A 16,099-nucleotide genomic window follows, 5' to 3' on the forward strand; every position below is an offset into this window, starting at 1 on the left:
AGGTAGGCATTCTTTCTTAGGAGTCCGTTTCCTTCTGCCAAACGAGAGCACAACAAACAAAATGAATACGCTTTGCACAGAGCCAGCTGGTTCATTCTGCCCTTACTTCTTCCTCTCCTCTCTCCCCTCCCCGGTCTCCAGACAAAACCTGCTACAATCCCCTCTTCAACTCCGAGGACATGCAGGAGATCACCCAGCACTTTGCCGTCTGCCACGTGGATGCCCCTGGCCAGCAGGACGGCGCTGCCTCCTTCCCCATGGGGTGAGAAGGGGAGCTCGTGCCCCAGGAGGAGGGTGGGGAAGCCTTGCAGGGTGGAAGCAGGTGTTGCGGGGAGGTGTTAGTCTGGCTTTTAATTTTTATTATTGCGGTAAAATATACTCTTCCGTGAAGCCAAGTCTGTGATAGAACCCCTCAGCCTCAGTGATATTTACAATCTTTATATGGAGGGAGAGTATAGCAACCTCATTGAGTTGTTGCAAGGATTAAATGAGCTTACAGTGCTCATCAGGTTCCCCGGGGCAGGACCTGGAGCACAGAAAGCAATCCATAAAGGGCTGTTTTACAAAGAGAAAGGCGGAGGATTAGGGATGGAGACATCCTTGCTTACACAGAGCAGGCTGTGCTCACCAGGGGTGCTGGCAGTGAGCGCTACAGGGGCTCGCGATGGAGAGTCGGGGCACAGGGAGCAGGTTGCCACATGGTCCCTCCCCTTCAAGCCCATTCCTGTTGGCACGGTTCATTTCCACCCGGGTCCCGGCCCTCGCTAACTACTGTGTGGCTTCTCCCAAGGTACATGTACCCTTCCATGGATCAGCTGGCAGAGATGCTGCCTGGAGTCCTTCACCAGTTTGGGTAAGAGCGAGGGACCCACCCCCCTACCAGCCTGCAGGGAGGGGTGGCTTCTAGCCCCTGCCTCTCCTTTGGCCTCAGTCTGAGCTGACCGCTGACGTTCCGGTCGGAGTTTGAAGCTCAAGCTCAGGGAGGAAGTGCGCTCAGCTCGCTCACACGCAGTGTTTTCACATTCTGTACTACAGCCTGCTTCTTGTAAGTTGGGCTCTTCTCCTTGAGTGATGACATCACCTAATGACACACCCCCTCCCGAATCCTTCCCTGCCTTCTCTTCTTTCATTGCTTTGTCTTTCTGATGGAACGTTCTGGACTAGGACAGCCTGATCCCTCAACTCCTTTCTCCAGGCCCTTCTTCTTCCAAGGCTCATTTTCTTCTTATTTGAGCCTTTTGTGTGATGATGACACCTTAGACTTCTTGCCCAGTCTATTTTCCTGCCAAGTTTTAGAATCCAAGAAACAGCTCAGGAGCGGGAAGGAGCGGTAATGGGCCTTCCCGTAAATGTCAGACAGTCTCTGAGTGCCCGGGGTTCAGTCAGACGGGAAGCGAGGGAGAGGGAACGAGTCCCTCCGAGGTCACTGCCTTCTGTTAATCCAAAAAGCAGGATGCATTTCAGGTCACGAGGGCACAGGATGGCAACATGTCCCTGCTCTGCCTTGCCTTCCAGCCATCCTCAGTGGGGACCAGGGCAGACGCTGGGGTGGACGGGGCTCCCTGGGGACGAGGAGTGGGGAGGAGGGGTTGGAGGGTGGTTAGGGCTTGCGGTGCCCACCTCTTCTGGGACGTGAGTTGTTATTTCTGCTCTCAGGCTGAAAAGCGTCATTGGCATGGGAACCGGGGCCGGCGCCTACATCCTCACTCGATTTGCTGTGAGTTCTTGGGCATTTTTAAAAAATTACTTTTTATTTTTTATTTTATTTTATTTTATTTATTTATTTTTAGAGAGAGGGGAAGGGAGGGGGAAAGAAAGGGAGAGAAACATCAATGCGTAGTTGCCTTTTGCATGTCCCCTATTGGGGACCTAGCCCACAACCCAGGCATGTGCCCTGACTGGGAATTGAACCAGCGACCCTTTGGTTCTCAGGCCCGTGCTCAATCCACTGAGCCATACCAGCCAGGGCTAAAAATTACATTTTAAATGAAATTAATTCAAGGCGAAGGAAGGAAACCGGGAAAGCATCAAAAATCCCAAAAGGAAAAAGGAAATGACCCATCCTTCCATTTCCCAAGGGAGGACCACAGTTCATGTTGTGGTGTGTGGTCCGGAGTTGTGTGTGTGTGTGTGTGTGTGTGTGTGTGTGTGTGTCTCGCTTGCACACCGATGGCTTTTCTTTTCCCGTCACTGAAGTGTCCCACTAGACATACCCTGCACCCTCGGCCTGGCGCACTGAGCAGTCGGCTCTGGGCAGGCCCTCCTGTCCCTGAGTGTCCTCCTCCGCTGCTTCTTTGTGACAGATTTTGTACTCCGGGGATTCTGGGATTCTGGCTAATTCTAAACTAGAATCAGAGCTACCTGTATTAACAGGACAGTTGTCACTTATGTTACTGTAGGCCCGAGACAGGGCTGCTGGGTCCTTGTCGCCAGTAGCAATTGTTTAAAAACGCAATAGTGTCCGTTTTATTCAACCAGATGTGTTCTGACCGCCTGTCATTCGCTGGACTTTGCTAGAGGTTAGAAACCCTGACATAAATACAAAGTGGTCCGACTGTCTAAGTCTAAACTGTATCTCATATATATATGTTTGTACATGAGATACATATATTCCTCTAAAAGTAACAGAATTCTTACTGATTGCTAAAGAGCCTTTCTGAGCCTGTCTGATCATGAGGTTGATGGTATGACATACCCATTCCACAGCTAGGACAGCTGAGGGGCACCGAGGTGACGTGACTTGTCCAAGGCAGGGCCGCCGAGCATGTGTGTGTCTGCGTCTCATATGGCTTCCTCTGCCCATTCCCTCAGGGACCCAATGCGGCATTTCCTGAGCTGAGACCTCAGTTTTGTGTAGGGTGGGAGCTGGGGACTCTCGAGAGCACCAGCCTCTGCAGGAAAGGGCGGCCTGCACGAGCCCTTTCCTGGTCCTTGTCTCCACCTTTGCATTAAAGTGCATAGTGTGTCAGATTGCCAGCTTGTGTCCCTCACCTTGCATCTTGAATTGCAGCTGAACAACCCCGAGATGGTGGAGGGCCTGGTCCTCATCAACGTGAACCCTTGCGCGGAGGGCTGGATGGACTGGGCGGCCTCCAAGGTGAGTCTGGGGGCCTGGGCTGGCGGGATCCCAAAATGCAGGGGTGCCCTCGCCTCTGCCGGAGGAGCGGCAGAACCAGGAGACCCCTCCTAGTCACACCCTTTCACCAGCCCCAACTCCCCTCCCTGGGCCCCGAAAGCAGGTTTCCTCTGCTTTGCTTGGGGTAGTGCCCTGGTCTCAGATAGTTGCCATTTGGGGACCCACAGAACACTGCTGGGTAAGCCAGCAAGGTCAGGGTCCCCGAACCAGCTTTGACAAGCACTGCGGGCAGAAGTTCTCACTGGGGACCGAACGTCTGCTGGGCTTTTCTCAGGATGCTGAGAATAAAAAGATGAACAGGACAAGTGCCTCCAATCCCAGGAACCCACGTGTCATCGATGCAAAAGAAATGTGTAGTTGGTACTGACTCTGTGCCGCTTAGTTTTACGACACTAATAATCAGCTAACGTGTATTGGATGGTTACCAGTGGCTATTTCTACTCTCCGTGGCTGTGTGTGTGCATAACCTTATTCAACCCTCGTGGGGCCTCCGGGGGGTGGGGGTTGTCACACCATGTACAGAGAGGGAGACGGTGAAGGAGGTGGTTAAGGAAGCTGTCCAGGGCTGCACAAACTAGGCGGAGGGAGAACTAGGGCGAGGTGCAGAGCCCTAGGACCCGTGGCCCTTGGCCTCCCCTCCATGCGGTGCTCACGGGCCCTCATGCTGCCCGTATGGAAGGCTCCCCTGACCCAAGCACTATGAGCTGGGCATAGAAGGGGCAGGCCATGACCCTTCCTGGAACACGGGACCCACATTATCTCGGGAAGCTCCACTCTAGCTGGTGGTCTAGGGTTCCTTGTTTACTAAAAATGATCATTGCTTTTTTTCATAAAAGCCCCAGTATTTGCCAAAGAGACAGGGAAACCATTCCAGTTGACACAGGACAGAGCCTTCCAAATTGGGGCAATCCTGACACGTATTTGTGCCAAGGCTAGGGAGGTGGCTGTCGGAACAGGAGGGTCAGAGGGGTCATGCCCCTCCTCCTTCCTCCCGCCGCTGTCCTGGCCAGCCAGTCTGATATTGCATTTCTTCCTGGAACATTCTGTCAGAAGGCGGGAGCCCTTCCCTCCGGTCTGCGTGACATTCAGGAGCGGAACACACTCCCTGTTTTTTATTTTATTTTCCAGCAAAGGAAGTGACATTCCAGGCAGCCAGTTTGGCTCCTCGATAGCTGTTCTGAGCCAGACGTGGAGAGCTGGGGACATTCACCACGGGCTAAAGTGCAGCCTGAGGAATGGTGTGGGTTTTACTATCTGCACCGTATCCTTCCGTTCTGACCCCCGCCCTGGAGGAAAAAGACCTGCATCAAGGGTCTCCTGTGTGTCAGGCACTGGGGTCAGAGCCTGTGACCTGTGTAGTTGTTCCCATAATCCTCATCGTGACCTGTGACTTGGAAGTTCCTGGCACCCCCAGCTGCAGATGAGCTGTCTGAGGTCCAGAGGCTTTGCAGCCTTCCCTGGGGCCCAGCTGGGGATCCCCTAGTCCCTGTCTGATGCTGCAGGTGGTCAGCACACATTTATGGAGCTCCTGCTGTGTATCTAGTAGTTATGGAACTCTTGCTGTGTAGCTAACATTTACGGAGCTCCTGCTGTGTACCTAACCCAGCGTTGTTGTTAGAGAGAGGTGAAAAGGAGGAAATCATTTGTTTCTTTAATAAGCTCAGTATAGTCAGAGAGAGGAAAGTGGCTTGAGGAGACAATCTGTAGGGTCATTCAGAGAATGCAGATCCTGAGGGTTAGCCTTGGGTTTAGGGGAAACGGTCGGAGTCCTTCTTGCTGACGGCCTGGTGCGCTGTGGAGCAGGGAAAGCTAGGAGCAAATCGGGTCCGTCCAGCACACATATGTGTGCATTGTCTGTGCCTGGGGCTCTGAGAAGAGCAACAGATGGAGACCCAGGCCCTGCCTGCCAGGGCCTCAGGTCTCGTAGGTCATAGGAGACAGGTAACCGAGCTCCCCTTGATGGGGCATCCTCAAACCTGAGTGCTGTGCATCCCGAGGGTCGAGGGGTTTGGCTAACCTCGTCTCACTACTGTGAATGCCCTCTTCCTGATCCCACTGTTTCTATCCCCCCAGATCTCTGGATGGACCCAAGCCCTTCCAGACATGGTGGTGTCCCACCTCTTTGGGAAGGTGAGTAGCGCGGCCTGGCATTTGGGCGTTCCCTCTGAGAAATCGAGGGCTGCTTGCACGTAGGGCATAGAGACAAACCAGACGTAGCGCCGATGTCACCAACTAATATGACATCATTCACATTCACCAAGTCGTCTGTTCTCTCTATTTTTAACATAAGCCTTTTTTTAAACAAAAGTGTAAAATCTGACCAATTCTGGCTGGTTCTGAAATACCCCTCGGCTGCCCAGTGCGAGGCGACTTGCTCCATTTCCTCTGGGTGACCCGCTCATCCCTGCCTGCTCCTGAGCTGACAGGTGTGACCATGTCAGCTGTGGCTGTGTGACAGCCCAGGGAGGCAGGGGCTCTGCTGTGGGGCTGGGGAAGTGTGGCCCCTGCGTTCGGTCCTGGGGTTAGTTTCCCATGGCTGCAGTGGCAAAGGACCACGCTCCGGATGCCAGAAGACCACGGAAATGAATCCTCACAGGTCTGGAGGCCGGGACCTTGGACCTGAGTGCTGGCCAGGCCACAGTCCCTGCATGGGCTCCAGGGAGGGTCCTCCTGGCTTCTCCCAGCATCCAGGCACTTGGGCATTCCTGGGCTGTGGCCACCACTCCAATCCCTGCCCCCCACTTTACGTGGTCTCCCCTATGTCCGTTTCAGATCTCCTCCTGCCTTTTTCTAAGGATACTTGTTATTGGATTTAGGACCCTCCCCCCACCCCTAGGGTTAATCCAGGATGATGTCATCTCAGAATCCTTAACTTAGTCACGTGCTCAAAGACCTTTTCCCCCAATCAGTTAATATTCACAGGGTCCCAGGATTTGATGTGGACACATCTTGGGGGCCGCCATTCAGCCCACGGCAGGCCCTTTCCTCTTTGGGCTCCATCCCACAGTGTGGTGCCTATCCTCCACCCTGAGCGCACCACCTGCACTGGCGGGAGCGTGGAAGGGTCGGAGCCAGTGTCTGGGTTTTCTTGGAGGAGGGCCGTCAAGTGCAGGGCGAGAGTCTGGCCTGGCTGTACACTAAATTGCTTGGGTTCTCAGGGGCCCCCAGGTTTCTGCAGTTATGTTTTGATTAGAAACCCCAGCACCACCCCTCAGACTACGTTTCCCTGACTTTTCTTTGAACAGGCCTCTTTGTGACTTAAATGCTGCTTTGATGAGAGCTCAGGCTTGACGTCGGCCCCTTGCGCCCTCCCGCTCGGGCTCTGGCCGCCGCTGATCACATCAGGCTGTTTTGTGAGACCTACGGCATCTGCTGTTGTACAGATGAGAAGCAGATCCAGCTCATAATGCATTTGTCCAAAATCACATTCAGAAAGGAACCGGGGGGAGGACAGCCTCTGCAAGGCTCTGGCTGGCCCCTCCGGGAAGCAAGGTCGTCCTTTCTGGCAACTTCCCGTTGCACAAGTTGGTTTTTGTTCTACAAACATGAAAATCTTCACCTCTCCCCATGAAAAAATAATGATTGCTAATAGTTGCATGGATTGTTACAATTTTCAAAGGGCCTTCCAAAGCGCACAACCTCTGTTAAACCCCACAACCTGACGAAGTGGGTAATATTAACACCACCCCCATTTTTTTGAGGTCACTGAGGCCCAGAGAGGTTAAGGCGCTTTCCCAAGAAAGGGGCAGTGATGGAGTTGTGAGGAAGGAAGAAACTGTCTTTTGCCCTCAAGGGTCTTCTGGCTGATCAAATAATCCAATAGACATGAGACTCATTAGCAAGAGAAAGTGACCAAATTTAACTACATACGTGTGTATGGGAAATCCCTCATACAGGAGGGAGTCAGAGACAGAATGGGAAACTGAGGTGCATTTGACCTTCTCAGCTGAGGAGGAGGCAATGCGTCTTGGGGCTCAGAGGGCCACTGCAGGGAGAAAACGCGCTCAGTGATTAGTCTGCCTCTCATGTGGCGGCTAAAAAGCCATGTCGGGTGATAACTCTTATTTTGGGCCAGGCTCCTGATTTCAATTCCACTAGATCACAGGTGGCACATACAAGGCCTGTGGGCTGAATCCAGCCCTCCCCCTTCTTTTACCTGGCCTGGCACCTTGTTTCTACCCGGCGGCAGCGCCGAGCTCTCACTTAACTGTTAAGGAGTAGTTACATGTATACAGTCCTAGAATGACATTCGGCCCTTTGAAGGTGACCACAAGGCTGATGTGGCCCCTGGTGAAAATGAGTCTGACACCCCTGTACTAGATAGTTGAGCAACTAGGGTGCGGAGCTGAAGTGGCTTTCAAGCCCCCAGGGTCTCCGAGTTGCCTTTAGCTCAAAATAACTTGTGTCCCACTGAGGAACATCTCAGGGTGTCTTGTTCTGAACCCCTACAGAGTCAGGCTCCAGAGCCAAGGAGACTGACTTCCAGTCCAAACCCCAAGTCCTGAGCCCAGAAGGGTGTGCTGTGCCCGTCTGGGTTTGTGTCCCTTTACGCTACCGGCCGACAGTTGCCCAGCAGCCTGCACCTCGTTGTGGCTCCCGGAATGCTTCCTTAGTCTCCATACGGCATCTTCACTTTGGACCTCAATAACCTGGAGAATGGAGACGATTGTGACCAGCCCAGGGCCACAGGCTCAATGGAGGACATTTTCCTCTCTCTGAATGCAGGAGGAAATGCAGAATAACGTGGAGGTGGTCCACACCTACCGCCAGCACATCATGAACGACATGAACCCCGGCAACCTGCACCTGTTCATCAACGCCTACAACAGGTATCGGATGCTGTACGGCCACAGCATGGCCCTCCTTATCAGGCTCCCTTCGTGGGCCTGGATCGTGGGGTGAGGCAGAGGGGGATTATAATATTAGTAGGAGAAGCAGCCCCTGAATTTGAGCAAATAGATAATCAGGATGAGGTGCCCTTAGCAAGGTGCCTCCTGGAGTTTGGAGCACTTTGCGAGAAGCTGAGCTTCCATTCCAGACCATGGGGGATGCAGACACAAGTGGGACTCAGTCACGCCCTCGAAGGGTTGCAAATGCATGCCTGTGTCCATGGTGACCACAGGGAAGGACAGGTGAGAGGACAGCTGAGAGGGAAGCAAAGCACTGGGGACCGGGGGAATCCAGGGAGGCTGCCGGTCAGTGGATGAGTCATTCCCAGGATGGGGGACACCTGCACACAGCCTTTGGCAACGGTGCAGCCCTCTATTCCATAACTGGGCGCCTGTCTGGAGCTCAGCTAGGGGAAGAGACAGCGCGGGGCCACTGGTGCCAGCCAGAAGTTCTGGAGTCTCCAGGGAGATGCCACGCAGCCTGCTGAGCCAGCTGTGCCCTGCTCCCACCGATGGGGCCCGAAATGAGTTCCTGGGCTCTGTCTCTCCGTCCTCCTGTGTTAACAAATGACTTCAGGATGTGTGTTAGAGTCTGTAAGGAAGTCCAGTGTCCGCTTCTTCCCCCCACCCGCCCAGGCGCTCAGTGCGGGGAGGGAGTGGAGCTATATCCCCAGTGTGTGAGTGAAGATGGGGAGGCTGAGCGGTTCATTTATTCAGCAAATGCTTTCTGAGAACTGGAGCGGATCAGGCTGTCAGCTGGGCCGTGGGCACGTGGAGGGGACTGTGGAGAGCCCAGGACTTGGAGTTGGGGGTGAGAGTGAGGCTCAGACTAAGGGTGGAAGCAGAGTCTGATTGGAGGGCTAGCCTTTGGTCAGGTGGGGGCTCCAGGGAGGAAGGGACCCTCTGTGGCAGAGGACGTGATTTATACTCATATAAAAAGAAGATGCTGGGGACCATGAGGTGGGCTCCATGGGAAATGTCCCTGAAACCACTTCTATGGACCCCAGGAGGCTGTGGTGTCCCAAAAGCCAGGCTGTCATGTGGGTGGCTTGCCAACGGCAGGACCTCCTGGGCTTGGCTCAGGGGGAGGGGCTTCCTCCCGGGGTGGGTCTGCTGATGTGATTAATGGTGATGGTGTCTTGTCTTTGGTAGCCGGCGGGACCTGGAGATTGAGCGACCCATGCCCGGAGTGCACTCGGTCACCCTGCAGTGAGTTGCTCCTCTCCCCTCACTGTCTGCTTAGCTCTGCTCCCAGTCCCCAGCAGGGCATGCTTTTCTGGTCTGACAGGACATCATAACCAGTGAGATGTCCTGCCCAGGCCCTGGCACGGCCCTGTGTCACTTGTCTTCGCCCTGTGCAGGAGCTCAGCTTCCAGGGTGGCCCCCACACCTAGGTCCCCACGCCCTGGGTCTCAGACGAGTTCTGACCACACTTTGGACGGAATTTATTGAGCACCTACTTTGCATTGAATACTGCGTTAGCTTTGCCTCGAAGCCTGGGGGGAACTGAGGCACAGGATGCCACCCCCCCGCCCCCACCAAGTGCCCTATTAAATTAGCGGGAAAAGGCAGGTTTGGAAACAAGCAACTGTGTTCCACTAGCAGCAATGGTGCCAATTTTTAGTTCCCTGAGTGAACCACATTATCGGACACCTGAACTTGGCACACGCTATCTCCTGTATCAGCTGTGTCCTTTTTGTCTCTGATCTTGATTGCTGACAAAACCCTACTCATCCTTCCTTGAGAGGAGGGTGTTTAAAATAAAAAACATCAGGGCATAGAAATTCCCTGGTGAAATTCATACTAAGGTGTAAATGACTTACCTATTTTATTCTAAGAACAAAGCAGAGGGAGGAGGGAAGATGAAGGGAAATGAGCAAAAAGTACTGGGGAAACCAAAATAATTTTTTTAGAGCCTTGGCAGGCCTGGGAGCATGAGAATCTTTAAAATAAACTTTGTGTTAATGCCCCTGTTTCTCCCTGCTCCCAGGTGTCCTGCTTTGCTGGTGGTTGGGGACAGTTCTCCTGCTGTGGACGCTGTGGTATGTAGAAACCAGCCCCTTGTCTTCGTGCTTAATTCAGCAGTCCAGATCCGACAGGCTTGTATGGAGTCTCCCTGCCTCCATCCTTCCTTTCCTCTGCCCTCCTCAGGCTGGTGATGTCTTCTAAATGCCATATTGGCCTTTCGGCAGAGGGCCCGGCCACCAGCCTCTTTCCTGGTAACTGTCAGCCCTGGTTGCTTGGCAGTGGACCCTCTGTCTCCTCTCCCAGGCCCCCTCACCTGCCCATCTGCCTTTCATTGGCTTGTTTCTAGGAGCTTGTTTGCCACTTGGCTTCCTGGCCAAGAGGCGTCCCTGCCATTTGGGAGACCTGGGTGGTGCCCGATCGTCTGACAGGACGAGGGGCACTGGGGAGCTTGGCTTAAGCAAGGCTTTCTGGCTCATTTCACCCCTTAACTCCCTCTCACGATCTTGTGGAGACATAGCAAGGGATCTACCTTTCCGACATCCCCATAGCGGGGAACATGGGAGACTTCGGAGCTGTGAAGCAGAGACCTACAGGGATGACATGCTGTGTGCCGTGGGCTTCATTTCACAAAGACCTGGGTGTCTCCGTGAACCCTGAGTCTGTCTTCATCTTACCCACTGGACGTAATGATAGGATGCATCAATAGAGATACGTTGCTCACATTAGGGGAGATGATAGTTCTCCTGTAGGCATGGTGGACTTCATAGGCTACAAGCCGGTATTCTGCCCAGTTCTGGATGTACTTTTAAGAGGTTCATTGATGTTGAAGAGAGAAACCAGCTGGGTGGAGGGGATCCCATTGGAAGAACAGTTGCTGGGACTGGGGATGTCAAACCTATAAGCTCTCGCTGGCCTCAGCAGGTTAACCAGGCCACTCATTTAGTGAAGATTTCTAGAGCACCTCCTACATTTTAGGTAGTGTTTGCAACCACCCCTTACAATATATTAACCTCATTTTATTGATGAGGAAACTGAGACTCGGAGAAGTTAAGTGACTTGTCCAAGGTCGCACAGCTAGTAATGGCAGGGCTGGGATGGAAAGCCTCATCCGTTCAGTCCTAAATCCCATGTCCTTCCTTCTATGCTGGTGGGGACGCCGGGGCCTCTAGGGATGGGGGAAAGGTTGGGACTTTGGCCCCAGGTAGAAAATGAATACATTTCTCCCCCTTCCCTTGTCCAGGTGGAGTGCAACTCGAAACTGGACCCAACAAAGACCACTCTCCTCAAGGTACAAAAAAATGATGAGTTTGCATTTGTTCTTAGAAATGCCCATGTTTTCCACAAGAATTGAGTTGTGCCTGATTCAGGCAAAGCTGGTGGTCAGAAATGAGAGAAACAGGTATTTAACATACCTGTTCGCAAACATCTATTGGGTGCTGGCCGGTAAGATGAGAGGATCCCTCTGTGGGACCTGAGGGGTCCTGGGGCTACAGCCTGTCACCCTTGGGATCTGACCTTGAGCCTGGGCACTAGGGGGTCTCAGCGTCACCCACTCTCACTGACTCTTTCTGTCCATTTCCCCCGAAGGCATCCCTGTGCTCCTGAGCCAGGGCCCGGTCACCCCCACTCCTGGGTCCGTGCTCACACAGGCCTAGAGTGACATTAATAAACACCAATGGCTTTAGGTTTGGTGATTTAGTAGCAGTGTGGGGAGCGAGCCCATTGACTGAGGGTGGCCCGTCAGGAGCCCCGGGAGGCCTGGGGTCTGGAGTCCAGCGGCTTCTTTCTGCCGGCACCCATGAAGGGAGTGTGTGCCCAGGGCTGCATGTGGCTCCCCCAGCGCTCTCTGGCCCAGTTTCTGCCCCTCACAGGGGACAGTCTACCTTCCAGCATTCTTGGGGAACAGAGTAAAATTATCGACAGGGCCTGGCAGAGTGCCCCGTGATCAGAAGCTACAAGTCACGGTGGCCAAGAAGACACAGTTCAGTGCCGAGACAGACAGGAATAGAAGGAGCCTTGATAAAGGGCTGGGCGTTTCCCTGTCTGTAATGCGCCCGGGGCCGCTCAGCCGACAGGGCAGCGGGCAGGGCGGGCACCCGTGGGCAGCTGGTGCACAGAGCGGGGACCGCCGTCGCTGAGGTCTGTGGCACTAACCGGCCTCCCTGTCTTCCAGATGGCGGACTGCGGTGGCCTCCCGCAGATCTCGCAGGTGAGTCCCCTATCACTGCTCCCCAGCATGTGCCTCTGAGACCTGTTACTGCCTGTCCCCTCACTGCCTGCTCGTCCCCCACCTCCCTGTGACCTCTGATGACACATGCTACTGTTTGTAACTGTGGCTAGCACCGCAGGACTCCTTGGAACACCCAGAAGCCCCTGTGGTGCAGATGACACTGGGGGCCGCAGGGGTGAAGGCGTTTGTCCAGTGGACACAGCTGGACAGTCGTGGACCAGAATCCAGGTCCCAACCCCAAAGACCACAGGCGTTCAGTGTGGGGCCGCAGGAGCTTCTCCGTGGGGGAGGGATCTGTTCTTTGCCTCATTTCATGTGGCCCCACCAGTTCCCAGGTTCTCTTGGAGAAAAGGGGGTCTTGGCTCTGAGTCCCTCAGTGAGTGGCTGATGGCTTTGAGGTCCATCCGGGCGCAGAATGCAGTCTTAGCCACTAGGGCTGCCCCAGAAGCACACAGGCTGCTGTGGGCTGGTGCAGTACTTCGCTGGGCATCTGGACCGGAGCCGCGTGGCCCTGGGGCAGCCTGAGCTGCAGATCTCCGCATCAGGTGGACCCTGGGTCCGGCTCACTGCTCTAGGTCCCCTATCACCGCAGCATTTTACCCCACAGCTCTGCAGAGGTGTAGGTGCAGTGGGCATAGGCAGCTCTCTTAGCCTCTCTGCATCCACTGCATGGGAACAGATATTCTCAACATTGTATCTGTTGTTATGTTTGGCTCATTTGCTAGCTGGGGGTAGCCGGAGAGAAATGAGGAGTCCCAGTCGCTGGAGGGAACAGATGGGTACCTAGTAGCTCCCTGCTCAGAAGTGATCATGAGTTAATGCCCACACATTAGTGATGGGGCCGTGCGCCGTCCAGCCTGACCCTGGGGCCCTGCTGGGACAGTGTGACTCCAGGGCCTCCTTGGGTTGGACCTGGAGAAGGGGCGCCATTTTTCCTTCTCTGTCTCCTCCCTCCCTTCCTGTCTTTCTTTCTCTACTTGACGTGAGAACAGACCTGACCTTGGCCATCAGTAAAACATGCTTTAAATGTCCTGGCAGGAGCTGACCTAGCTGGGCGTTTTGAGAGATGAGCCCAGGGAGGACCCGGGACCATGTAATCGCCCCTCCTCCGGCCCGGCAGGTTGGGTGTATGTTCACGAAGGGTGTTCCCATCCGCCCTTCCATTTGATCCTTGCAACAGCCCTTGGCTGGATTATTTACCTCTCCACGTCTGATCGGCTGGGGAGTGTATATGAAAGAGCACTGACCTCATAAGGCGGTTGCCAGGGGAAATGAGATAATGCTGCCGAGCTCAGCCGGTGAGCGGTGCGCGACACACAGTTACTTACATCCCAGATGCCGGGTAGGACCCGCCCCCTCACCTCGTGTAGTCCGCCTTTCAGAAGCCCCAGAGGCTGGTGAGGCTCACTGTCCGCATTTCACAGGGGCAGGAACTCACGCAGGTCACGTCACTTGGCCAAGCTCCCGCAGCTGTGAAGTGAATTTGACTTTTTCTCCCTAGCCAAAGCTAATCTCAGTCCCTATAATTACGCCATAAATCTTTCCTTTTACATACGGCGGCCTTCTCTCCTGGGCCAAGGGCTTTAATGAAGGTGACCATGGGCACAGCACACTGGCCATTCCTGAGCCGGAGTCCCGGTGTCTGACACCACTGTCCCTTTATTCTCTCACAGCCTGCCAAGCTTGCTGAGGCCTTCAAGTACTTCGTGCAAGGCATGGGCTACAGTAAGTATGGCGTTTCCCAGCAGGTGCGGGGCCGAGGGCAGGCGGGGGACTGGGAATGCGATGCCCTGCACCAGGTTAGGATGAGAATTCTGGAACAGCTCGGTCAGCTGCAGCTTTCTGCAAGCCAGGCGGGTCGGGGGTAGAAAGAGTCAGGGTGGGCAGCAGTGCCGAGCATCTCACCCCCTCGGGGCCCCTTCTCCCTCCATGGTTGAACAGGAGATGTGTTTCACACCAGGGAATGTTTGGAGATGTAGGTGAAGACCACCCTTTTAAGCACCAAGAAGACAACAAACGATGAAATGATGGAAATCTTTTTTTAAGTTTTGCTTTCTCCAGAGACTTTCTGTTGTAGTGATGACGGTGATGATGAAAGATTATTCATAAGTCCTTTATTTGTTCTCGTTTAACCACCCATATAATCCTATGAGATACTCTGATCCTCATTTTGCAGGCGATGACATGGAGGCTTTGAGAGATTAAGCAAGGAGCAGAGTGGGGATTCCATGAAAGTTCTTAGTAAGTGGGTGATACAGTTGCTTATATTTAGAACAGAGTGTCTTTGCTAGAACATTAGACCCAGGAGTGGAAGGATAAGTAGCAACAACGCGCTGCTGCTTGTGATGCGGTTACATTGTAGTTTATCCGTCAGACAGGAGTGGTCCCCGACCCGGGCAGACAGCCCCAGGCTTAAGCACCGTACCAGGGAGTGGCTGCAGCTGGTGCTCCTTGGTCTATCAGCCGTGGTTCTGGCCCTGATGTGGTTTCTTTGGCTCTTTCTGCCTACTGCTAGAATTATAATTTATGTGCCCGTCTTAACTAGGAAGTCTTTGTACTTCCAATGTCTTTCACTTTTTCCTGTGAGACTTAAACTGTTTGCTCGTTTAAAATAGTAACAGTATGTCTGACCACGGTTCTAAGATGGGCCTCAGCCGTGTTTAGGTTCTTGTGAAGCCAAAAACAGACGAGGCTGATTTACCGGTATATGCTTGGGGCGGGGTCCATGTCCCCGGCTGCCCTCTGCCAACAGAAATCATCTGTCTGTGCGCCTCCTGCCTTCTGAGTGGCTCTCCCTGTGAGAAAGTGTGCAAGCAAAGCAGTGGCCAGATAGCGCCGGGCCTCCCGCATTTCCCCTGCGGGTTGTGAATTGTGACTCCTTTGCTTGGCCTGCCCTGGGTCCGGATTTTTGCTTGGAAAGTGAATTCTGGGGAGAAAGGAAGCCAAAGGCAGGCCTCATTTATCCCCCACATCTCCGAAGCATCCTGCAGGTTACAGGGAGACCACAGGAGGAGCTAGAGCCCCAGGAGCATCCCCCAAAGTGGAAGAAAGTGATCACATATGGAGCGCCTACTCCAGGTGGTGGGCCAGGCATGACCAGCCCTGTGCATCCATGACACTGTCCTGTAGTGGAGAAGGGCATTCAGTATGGCAGCAGTGGCTTCTGCGAGTGCATGTTCGCCACAGAAAGCCAGCGCGTGTGCCCATGGAATGAATGTCACCTGACACACGAGTGTGTTTCTGCCGCCTTGGTGTGACATCCATCGTTCCACGTGGCCTTTGCTGTGAGGCTTTGGTTAGCTGGTTTGGCCGCCATGACGAATCCCCACCAACTGGGTGGCTTAGGACAATGGAAATGTACCCTCTCACACTGCTGCTGTGCGGAGGCCGGAAGTCCAAAGTCGGGATGGGGGCAACACTGTGCTCCCTTCCACCTGTCTGGAAGGTTCCTTCCTCGCCTCTTCCAAGCTTCTGGTATTGCCGGCAGCCCTTGGGGTCCCTTGACCTGAAGCTGCATTGCTCTGATCCCCGCCTCTGATCTCTACATATCCTTCTCCTCTGTGTGACTGGGCCTCTGCCACCTCTCCTGGAAGGACACCAGTCACAGTGTTAGAGGTGACCCTAATCCACTGGGACCTCGCCTTAACTTACTATGCCTGCAGAGACCCTCTTTCCAAATAAGGCTCCGCTCTGGGATCCCAGTGGACAGGTATTTGGGGACACTATTCAACCCAGTACAGACGGGGGACTGTTTTGTCCTCGTTGCATTTTATCAGCCACCTGCCACACGCAAGGGTGTGTTGGGCCGCAGAGGATGGGCAGCACCCCTGATAGTCCCTGGGAGCCCAGGGGCTTCTCAGGAAAGGGACAAGGACG

The 16,099-nt window shown here is 54.0% G+C and overlaps 1 protein-coding gene across 1 annotated transcript in view; it reads left to right on the forward strand.

Moving 5' to 3' along the window:
• The window catches only part of NDRG1 (N-myc downstream regulated 1), a 40,924-nt gene that overhangs the window by 22,442 nt on the left and 2,383 nt on the right, over positions 1–16,099 (forward strand). Inside the window, exons 5-15 of the mRNA XM_024572116.4 lie at positions 142–262; positions 791–853; positions 1,657–1,717; positions 3,011–3,097; positions 5,210–5,266; positions 7,862–7,965; positions 9,178–9,234; positions 10,016–10,067; positions 11,234–11,281; positions 12,167–12,202; positions 13,897–13,948. Of these exons, the coding sequence (XP_024427884.2) occupies positions 142–262; positions 791–853; positions 1,657–1,717; positions 3,011–3,097; positions 5,210–5,266; positions 7,862–7,965; positions 9,178–9,234; positions 10,016–10,067; positions 11,234–11,281; positions 12,167–12,202; positions 13,897–13,948 (738 nt within the window). The remainder of the gene's footprint in view (positions 1–141; positions 263–790; positions 854–1,656; positions 1,718–3,010; positions 3,098–5,209; positions 5,267–7,861; positions 7,966–9,177; positions 9,235–10,015; positions 10,068–11,233; positions 11,282–12,166; positions 12,203–13,896; positions 13,949–16,099) is intronic.

Source organism: Desmodus rotundus, chromosome 8 (assembly GCF_022682495.2).
Source record: "Desmodus rotundus isolate HL8 chromosome 8, HLdesRot8A.1, whole genome shotgun sequence".
NCBI lineage: Eukaryota > Metazoa > Chordata > Mammalia > Chiroptera > Phyllostomidae > Desmodus > Desmodus rotundus.